This window comes from Erpetoichthys calabaricus, chromosome 2 (assembly GCF_900747795.2).
Source record: "Erpetoichthys calabaricus chromosome 2, fErpCal1.3, whole genome shotgun sequence".
Taxonomy (NCBI): Eukaryota; Metazoa; Chordata; class Cladistia; order Polypteriformes; family Polypteridae; genus Erpetoichthys; species Erpetoichthys calabaricus.
The window spans coordinates 140072601-140082890 of record NC_041395.2 but is presented as its reverse complement, the minus strand read 5'-3'; the positions used below and the strand labels follow the sequence as shown (position 1 = coordinate 140082890).

Here is a 10290-nt window from a genome sequence, read left to right as displayed (position 1 = left end):
TGACAACTCACAGAGCCACGCCCACCAACTCGGACGCAGCAACTCACAAAACACTGTGTCATTGGATACAACGACAACTCGCAGAGCCACGCCCTCCAACTCGGACACAGCAATTCACAAAACAGGGCGTCATTCGCATTCGTCTCAGCTACACTCCACATGCACCTCTGAACCACGTTGACTTTTCATTATTCTTTTCGGTTACGACGCACGACGATCCACCATAGCAAACTGTTTTACACGCCATGGTCATAGAGTTGGTGGGTGGGTCTCCGTGAGTTGCTGTTGCGAGCGGGCACATGACCAGGCGGTGTGTATGCTTCAAGAACGAGGGTGGACGCGGCAGGACCATCTAAGAAGAGGCATGTTTGTCGCAGATGTGAATCACTGTATGCAGCGTGTAAAACAGTTTGTTTGTTGCGAATGTGAATCGCTGTATGCAGCGTACAAAACAGTTTGCGAGGGGTATCCCATGGTCTTAGAGTTGGTGGGTGGGTCTCTGTGAGTTGCTCTTGCGAGCAGGCACATGACCAGGCAGTTTGTATGCTTCAAGAACGAGGGTGGATGCAGCAGGACCATCTAAGAAGAAGCATGTTTGTCGCAGATGTGAATCGCTGTATGCGGCGTGTAAAACAGTTTGTTTGTTGCGGATTTGAATCGCTGTATGCAGCGTGTAAAAGAGTTTGTGAGAGGTATCCCATGATCTTAGAGTTGGTGGGCGGGTCTCCATGAGTTGCTCTTGCGACCGGGCACATGACCAGGCAGTGTGTATGCTTCGAGTGCGAGGGTGGATGTGACAGGACCATCTAAGAAATATCATGTTTGTCGCGGATGTGAATCGCTGAATGAGCGTGCGACGGCGGTCCTCCAATTGTCAGTCATGGACAATTGTATGTTGCCCTCTCCAAAGTTCCATCTTTTCATTCACCTACAGTCGTATCCTCAAACCCACCCCATTTAGACAACTGTGTCTTTCAGGAAGTGTTCACCCATCAATACATAATTATGCGGTGTATGCTACGCCGCAATCCACTAAGCAGCCAACCAGGGCTCACAAGAAGCAGCATGCACGACAACTCACAGAGCCACGCACGCCGACTCTTAAGATCATGGGATCCTTAAAAGAAATGTGAAAGTTTAAAAAACACAACAATAGAAAAACACCAACTCTAAGATCATGGGATCCTTAAAACAATCCTTCAAAACTGAGATTAAAACACAATGCAGGAAGCAGTCTTTAAAAACCAATAAGCCCAGTGCCTCTTTTTCATTAGCGTCTCACCTGCTTCACCGATGCGGGCCCTGCAACAGGCGAGACGCTCTCTCAGCAGCTGACCTTCTCTGTGCCTGACTCCACTACTGTCAGTCACCTGACCGATCCTTGGTTCCGGTCGGCTCCCCCTGACAGTGGCTTGGGATTCCCCAACGAACAAGGCTCTCACGTTAGGGACACCACTTCCCAAATCCCGACTCCCGCTGCCTTCCGTGGAGTGTCTCCCACCTTCCAGTCACTCCCGCTCTCCGAAGTAATCTCAGTGGAAGCGACCACAACTACTACTCCCCGGGTGTCGGCCAAACACCCAGGCTGTTTGCTCAGCTGCCGCGAGCCTGCTCTTGCTCGTTCTAACGTACCGGCTTTCTCTCTCTCCTCACTCGCTCGCACACTGCACAGGTGAGAAACGCCCACAGCACGACTCCACCCAGAAACCGTTTCAGCCACACTACCACGCCCCTCGCTATGCTGTGAGCGCGGTGATTATTTATTTAAAAATGGCCTTTTGAAGGGGAGCTGTGGACCCGCTATACCACAGGAACACCTGTGACATTGCCTTCACATTGTTTTCCTTTTATTTCTGATCCCGTCGAGCAGATTAGACACCCAGGCAAACAACACTGAATAATGGCTGCAACTCACCTGAATTGCTTTCGTCTGTGTTCAGCAGTGTTTCCCAAACTCGGTCCTGGTGAACCCATGTGGCTGCAGGGTTTTGTTCCAACCGGACTCCTAATCATTGACAACACCTGATAGCACTGATCTAATTTAATTAGTTGTTTTTTTTTTATTTTATTCGACATTCAGAAAAGCAGAGCAGCATCGTTTTTACATTTATAAGACATTTAAAAATATTTCTGCTTTTGCTATATTTTTAAATGCTTAACTCTCTTTTGTTGATTTCATTATACTTTGCCCTGTCTCTGTGCAGTTTTTCCCTCTTCAGTGTATCTTAATAATGACAATATTGTTCCCTAAACACAGAACTTGGGAAATATCAGTTCACATAATTAGCCCAGGAGTTCAATTAAAAACAGAAGCTGGTTGGAACAAAAACCTGCAGCCACAGGGGTTCACCAGGACCGAGTTTGGGAAACACTGGTGTACAGTCCACATGCACCTGTGAGTCACGTTGACTGTTCATTTTCCAAACACGTCCTGAGTCACTTTGGTCTGTGCTACAGTCCACATGCACCTCTGAGCCACGTTGACTGTTCATTTTCCTAACATGGCTTCACATGTATTTCATGGAAACAGCTCTTCTTTCAATGTTATACAAATTCCTGCATTAGGTAACTGTTTGTTTCTATCAGACGGATATTTTTGAAAAAAAGTCATTGATGAAACTGTTGCTCTCTTCACAACATGGCTGTATCCTTTGTTTGCCAACATTGGGATAACTTCGGCGATGTGCCGTCCGTTGTTCTTAGTCACGGAAGCATAGTCATAAAGTCTGCTCAACAATACGCTGACTACATGAATATTTCTGAAGTTTATGGTGGTGAGGCAGAAATTGTGGCGATGTGCCAAATACTACCAGCTACTATCGCCATTCACTTCCTAGAACTTTCAGGGTGTTCACCCATCAATACATAATTATGTGGGTTGACTAGTAAATATATATTCTGCAGGCATATTGTTCAGTAACTGTACAAATACTAAAATAAATGACATTTCTTTAAAATACATACTGTTTTAACTACTAAAATATGTAGAGAAAGTATCTATCTATAATACCTATGGATACTGCTCGATATCATAATTTCTTATGTAATGTACTTATCTGAAACAAAGCTTAATTTTAAAAAAGTATTTTTCATCATTCATCTAATTAAAAATACACATGTTCTCATCAGTTAATTAATATTGCCACTACTAAAATGTAAATATACATGCACTTATAGAAGGTTAATCATTTTAATTTCCATATAGCTTTTTTCTGTTAAAATATACATTTACTATATTAATACATTTTTTTTCCTTTGCATTGTACCAGCTACACATTTCTAATTCTTGAGGTGTAATTATAAAAATGAATTACCATTTTAATTATGCAGTACTTGTTTCTTACCAAAACCTATTGTATAACACACATAAGCATATAATAAACAGTACACACAAACAGATTATAAACACAGTTGAACCTTTAAAAAAGCCACAAATCTATCAAATTTTCATGAGATGTTCAACAAGAAATTGAAAGGCTATGATATTTACCAACTTTACAAGTAAATCAGACAAAGTTTGCTTTCAAGCTAGCAAGCAAGTTGTTTACTAAGCAGTAATTTTAAATACTTCTATATCTTTTTTTTCTAATTGAAAATGTGAGCTGACTTAGACAAGCAGTGTTTCTTTTACCTAAAAGACAAAATAAAAAGGTCTGAATTCATTAAAGTATTTGTCTAATAACACAGAATGACTCCTTCAATTCCCTTTTCCCAGGTTATTACTCCACTTTCTTTAATGTAAAGGCTAATATTCCAATCATTACTCTCTTTGGTAAATTCTGCCTGACTGCAATCTGTTTACAGAAAGTTCACAGCAAAAAAAGACAAGTACTGTAATACCTTGCACTGTAAAAAAGCAGATGCTGGAAAAAATTGTTTTTTGTAATCGACCAATTTACTGATCACCATTTAAGTCCTTTGTTGTGAAAATCGACCGATTTAGACCTGTGGCTAATCGATCAGAGCATCACTAGTAGATGTCCAGTTTATAAGCAGAAGTTGGTTATTATGAAAACATGCTTCTACAGTAAGCCCTCATTAATGAACTTGGAAACCAATGTGTGGAATGGTGAACTATTGATTCCTTTGTCATTTGTATTTCATCACTAAGTGGCAGCTGCTTATTAAAACAAAAGCAATTAATAACAGTTAATGCTGCTTAAGACTAATATAAACAATTAGGAATTTGAGAATTTAAACAAGGAAGTTAACTAAAATAAAATACCAAAATGTGGCTTAAGCAAAAATTGGTTGACAAGCAATAACTGCCTTTGAATTAATAAAGTGGATTGGAATAAAAAACCTGCACTCAAGGACCCCTTTTTTAAGTTTATAGTGTTGCATGTATAGTCTACCAGTAGTAGCGTACAGCTTATTAATACAATTACAGTATTGCAGAAAAGTGGTGGAAATTAGTGCAGGTGATTTTTTTGTAAGTTTGATATCCCCAGTGAGTTAGTCAGACAGGTCAACCTACGACTGACAGTGTTTGATTTTTGTCTTAAGTCACAGGGTTGGTTACATATGTTGTAGAAAGTCAATAACCAATGAGTGGTCATCTGGAATTAAAATGCATACAATGTGGCCATGAGGAAGATGGGAAAGTGATTGTTTTGGACCATGCTAACAGAAGAGAGGCTTGTTAATCCAACTTTTAATGTTTATTTTAGTCTTGAAAGCTTTAGTATAGGCAGAGGATCTGTCATGCATTTTATTAATTTGCTGTCTACTTACAATGAGCTCACAATACTTTGGAAATTTGTAACTGTACTGAAAGTCATTACCATGTCGTGTAATCCTTCAACCTCTGCAATTTATGGTCGTCACAATCTGACATCCTCAAGGAAACAAGATCTAGCAGCAATAGTTGTTAAATTTGACTCCCACCAACTGTGAGTATTGAAAAGTGCCACTGGCAGAAAAATCAGTGGTGGAGGCATGCTTAGTTCTTCTTTTTGTTCAGTAATAAAGTTATTATTTTCTCTTGTTCATTGTGAATCTTCCCACACATAAGAAAGTTAATGAAGCATTAGTTGCGAAAATTCAGATGTTGTGCTCCATGGTGTGGGTTTTAATTCCGTATCTCATGCACCTCAGTTCACTGCATTGTGTGGATGCCAAGCATCATCTTGTCTTTGTAGATAAATACCTAGAGAGTGGACCAACACAATTGAGAAGTTTAAAAGTAACTTTGATCTGATGTAAGAAATGTCACCTTGTGGTTTACTTCACTCAGGCCTGTGGATCACAGGTGATCCTTATATAACTCCTTTGAGAACTGATGTCACAAATTTCAAATCCAGTTTGCTAAGATAAATTTCATAAAATGTTATCAGAGAAATTAAACATGACTCACCACATCCATACTCTGGTCAGGTACAGGAATGACAAGTTGGAGCAGCAGGGGGACACCAAACAGGTCATCCCGGTTAATGCTGGGTCAAATCAAACAAAAAAAACCACTCCTTTAGGAGTCAAAGTGAAAAATAGCCTCTTGGGGAAAACTATAATTAGCAAACTCTTTGGCTGTCATGATAAGGGTTGATCACATGAGCTCCTTCTGGTAGGTTGCTCATTTTAGAAATGATGCCTCCTTCTGGGCAGCTAGGCTTCTAATGCACAAACTGGAAGCAGTGGGGCTATGTGCAAGTGAAAGTTAATAACAGCACCTCCTCCTATCTGAAAAGGTTATCATATACCTCGATGAAGCCAGTGAGGAGATTCTCCGAAGTGCATGCATGATAATACGTATGACACTTGGACGGCTGGTCCAGAAAGGCAATTCTTTTATGTGTATTCATTGCCCTTGATGAAATTAGCATTACTATGCACTACTGTGAGTGAAAGCTTATTAAGCCTTACAATGCAGTACACATGTTATCAGCATGCATTTCTATTTTAAGTCAATATAACAATAAAGTTCATTGGTTGGTCAGTTTAAGAGCATTGTGCTGGTGGTGTTATTATTGTTTGTCTTTGTAGCAGGTTCTGAAGGAGTGGTTAGGGATTAAAATAATATTGTTGGTTTTTTTTTTAATCTGTTTATACTTCAGGTGACAATAGCTTGTGATGAAGTTCTCAATGCCAAATCCCCCTATAGAAGACAGGACCCTGATTCATGGGAAGAAGAAATTCAGGTTTCAAAGCATGCAATCAGTTTGAAGCAACTTGACAATGGAGTCAGAATTCCTCCCAGGTATCTGTCAACTATGTTTTAGTCAGTGATTCTGGTGAATCTTTATTATCATATATACTAGCAGTAATTAATTCATTTTTCTAATTTGATTGGTTAACATAATTGTCATGTAGAAAGATACAAATTTATAGATCACTAATAATATACTTATAAACTGTAGTGGTAATTTTAAACTCCCATCTAAATAATTGTATAGAAGCAAGTAAGATATGTGACCTAATAAAGAACAATGCATAACAGATGGACACATTGACAGTTCTGATTCCTTAGAAATTAGAAGCGTAATCCATTTAAAATACAGAATAAATAGGATGGCAGTCAAAAATTCAGTGAAAAACAAATGATGTCGGGCAGCACGGTGGCGCAGTGGTAGTGCTGCTGCCTCGCAGTAAGGAGACCTGGGTTCACTTCCCTGGTCCTCCCTGCGTAGAGTTTGCATGTTCTTCCCATGTCTGTGTGGGTTTCCTCCGGGTGCTCCGGTTTCCTCCCACTGTCTGAAGACATGCAGGTTAGGTGCATTGGCGATCCTAAATTGTCCTTAGTGTGTGCTTGGTATGTGGTGGTATGCGTGTGTGTGTGTGCGCCCTGCGGTGGGCTGGTGCCCTGCCCAGGGATTTGTTCCTGCCTTGCACCCTGTGTTGGTTGGGATTGGCTCCTGTGTTAGGATATAGTGGGTCGGATAATGACTGACTGACAAATGATGTTATTATACTTCCAGACAAAAATAATATGTAATTTAATGCACATTAACAGTCAATTAGAAGTAAAGACTGAGTAGTGTTGATATCTGAAATATTTAAAATAAAGTAGGTTAATCCACTCTCTATGATACAAGATTATTTTATAATACAAAAATAATTTTTGAGTTCAGATATAATTTACATGTGTGCTGATAATTATTCTTCTGAAAAAAAAATATATATATATATATATATTTACAAAAATGTAAAATTGTTGTTAAAAAGTTAACATTCTCTGTTTACATCCCCAAATGTATTAATTTGAAAAATGCTACATACCTTTATTGATATTTTCTTAGTGGCTGGAAATGTTCCAAGTGTGAGCTTCAGGAGAATTTATGGCTGAACTTAACAGATGGCTCAGTCCTTTGTGGGAAGTGGTTCTTTGATGGGACTGGAGGCAATGGGCATGCTTTGGACCACTATCGGGAAACAAACTATCCCTTGGCAGTCAGAGTTGGATCAATCACACCTGATGGAGCAGGTTAATTTTCTGTTTTGCTTCTGTTGTTTGATTATTTAGATGATTTGTAAAATAGAGGCACCAAGATGACAATGAACTTTGAAGCTTCAAAGAATAATCAATCATAATCATTTACAAAATTGTTTGCATTGCTTCAGTTCAGTCAAGAGATACAATCTTTCCACTGTGTCACGAGTCTTCTCATACTAGTGATTGCTTCATATAATCCCTCCCCCCACCTCCACTTCAGGAAAGCCCTCCATGAAAGCCCAAACTGCATGCCTAAATCTCCACCGTTGATTCCTCTCAGTCCGTTGAAATAAGCTGTTTCCTATCAATCCAGAGATCAGAGTTTCTACTCTGAAATCCTCCCATATCCTCATCCTATCAACCTTGCCAACCCTTGCTGAGAAAGGCCATGGTGATGTCTTTGCTCCCATTCTGGGGCCATTGGACAGTTTGCCAAAAAATCTTCGTAAACTTACTCATTCACATGCATATAACCTCCACAGACTAACCAAACCCCACCCACACACACAGAACTTAACTTAGGCCCTCTGCAACAGCTTTGGACCTGCTGGTCAAATATGACAATCCTCCTGCTAAAGTTGCTCAGAGGTCCACATTCTTGAACCTGCCATATTCATTTACTGCCAGTGTCCTCTAGCAGTCCCTGGGGCTGGCACTAACAACCTTTGGGTTAGCTAAAAACCATACTTTCTAGCAGCTGCCTCTGCCATGGAAGTCTTCAGTTGTGTTTGCTCAGAGTCCCATGTCCTGGACCTATTTGGAGTTACAGAAGGTTGTTTTCTAGAAGTGAAGCAATGAACAGAGGCACCCAGTAGCCATTCCCAGCATACCCATACCCCATTTATGTTTTACATATCTGTTGAACACATGTTCTTATGGTGTCATATAACATAAAATAACCATAAAGTAGATCATTGATATACTTTGGTATCAGGTACACTCATGATCATTTCTATATCTGGGTATGGGGTTTGTTACGACAACCTGCTACTTGCACAGAAATCCAATAACAATTCACTCCCTCAGGCTAAGGTGAGGTAGACAATTTTTCATAATTACAATACTCCAATTGTCTCCGTCATTCCTCCACAGGAATGACGGGAGTGTTGAGGTTTTCCAATAGGATTTGCAGATTTAGCTAAAAGTAGCATCTTCCAGGACCAAATCAATTGCCTCCAACATGGTTAAATCTGCAGTTGGTGCAGAGGAAAACAGTTAGTTTTCCTCTGTGCAAGTCAAAGGCACAATGAGCAACCCTCATGTCCATTGGAGCAAACTCCATCTCTATAACAATCAATAGGGAAGAGAGCACCTTTGTCTGAGAAGTCTTGTTCCAAAGCCACTATTGTGCATAGAGATTAGTCCAACAATATCTAGTCTAATTTCATCAACAGTTACTGCTCCATCTCTGCCAGAGAGGTTATGTTCTAGGAGCCAGTTTCCATTGATAAAGCCTAATATGTCTGGATCCATCCTACCATTATCTGTTATCCATCTGTCACTCTTTGCTTTGCAGTTGTTGAGTTCATTTAGTGACTCCATGCAACTTTTTCAGGTAGAGCCCAAGTAGGCCTGTCTCCAGAAGTGGAACATGTTATCCCCATTTTAGGTGGTGCCTAGTTATAAACTTAAAGGTTAAGTTTGATATTTTTTAAGTCAGTGTTATTTCTTTGCTATCATGGTATATATTAGTTTGCCACATGTAATTGCATTCTAAAGTGATGCATATTTTATTTTATAAATTAAAAAAAAAAAAAAAAAAACCTAACCTGCTCTTGTGTTTTATGGAGCTAGTGGGTACCAGGTCTCATTATGAAGAGTTGATGCTTTCTGCATTTCAGAGGCAGGCTTGTGACAACGCCAGAATTAAACTGGAAAAAATACATTTTATTAAAAATTTGTTGTACTATTTTCTCCTCTGCTAGCATTGGCTGTCATGGGTGGAGTTTTGACAAGCCCCCAAAGCAGACCCTGACATACCAAGGAGTGTGTGATGCAAGCCAAATGACAGCATGATGAAAAGAGCACATATGAGATTCATTGTACTTGTACACATAACAATAAATCTGAAGTGATTATACTACACTATTTTTAATAAATGTCTTTAATTATTTTTAATAAGAGCCAAACCACATACACACCACTGTTCTCTGCTAAAACAATAAAAATATACCCAGAAAATTAAAAAGACAATGTGTGATACATTAGATTGGAATACCACAAACCCATTATAGATTTTTTTACTGCATAATTAATTGCTCTTACTGTATGTGGTAATAAAAGAAACAAGGACAGTTTTTTTGAGTGAAAACTCGATGACACGCTTCTGATATCAATCAGTCCATAAGTACATGGAAGAAACATGCAGACTCCTTGCAGACCCTTGTGCTGTGAGGCAGGAATGACAGCTGTGCACTACCACTGTGTTTGTGCTAAAACATATGTATTAAACGTATTAAATCTCAGCCTGACCTAAACTTGATGAAGGCCCCTGGTAGGGGCTGAAAGCTCAGGAATAAAAACTACTTTAGATAGATAGATAGATAGATAGATAGATAGATAGATAGATAGATAGATAGATAGATAGATAGATAGATAGATAGATAGATAGATAGATAGATATATAGATAGATAGATAGATACTTTATTAATCCCAAGGGGAAATTCACACTTTATGATACGTGATTCATTTTCTTCCTTTGTGGATCTCCAGCTGCAAATATACTGTGTATATATATATATATATATATATATATATATATATATATATATATATATATATATATATATATATATATATATATATATATATACTGTATATGAGGGGCATTGAAATAATTTATCTACCTCAGCAGGAAAGA

General features: G+C 39.0%; 1 protein-coding gene across 3 annotated transcripts in view; it reads left to right on the top strand.

Moving 5' to 3' along the window:
• The window catches only part of usp13 (ubiquitin specific peptidase 13), a 355954-nt gene that overhangs the window by 138929 nt on the left and 206735 nt on the right, over positions 1 to 10290 (top strand). For all 3 annotated transcript variants that reach the window (XM_051923946.1, XM_051923945.1, XM_051923944.1), the window contains exons 5-6: positions 6054 to 6196; positions 7236 to 7420. In XM_051923946.1, the coding sequence (XP_051779906.1) occupies positions 6054 to 6196; positions 7236 to 7420 (328 nt within the window). The remainder of the gene's footprint in view (positions 1 to 6053; positions 6197 to 7235; positions 7421 to 10290) is intronic.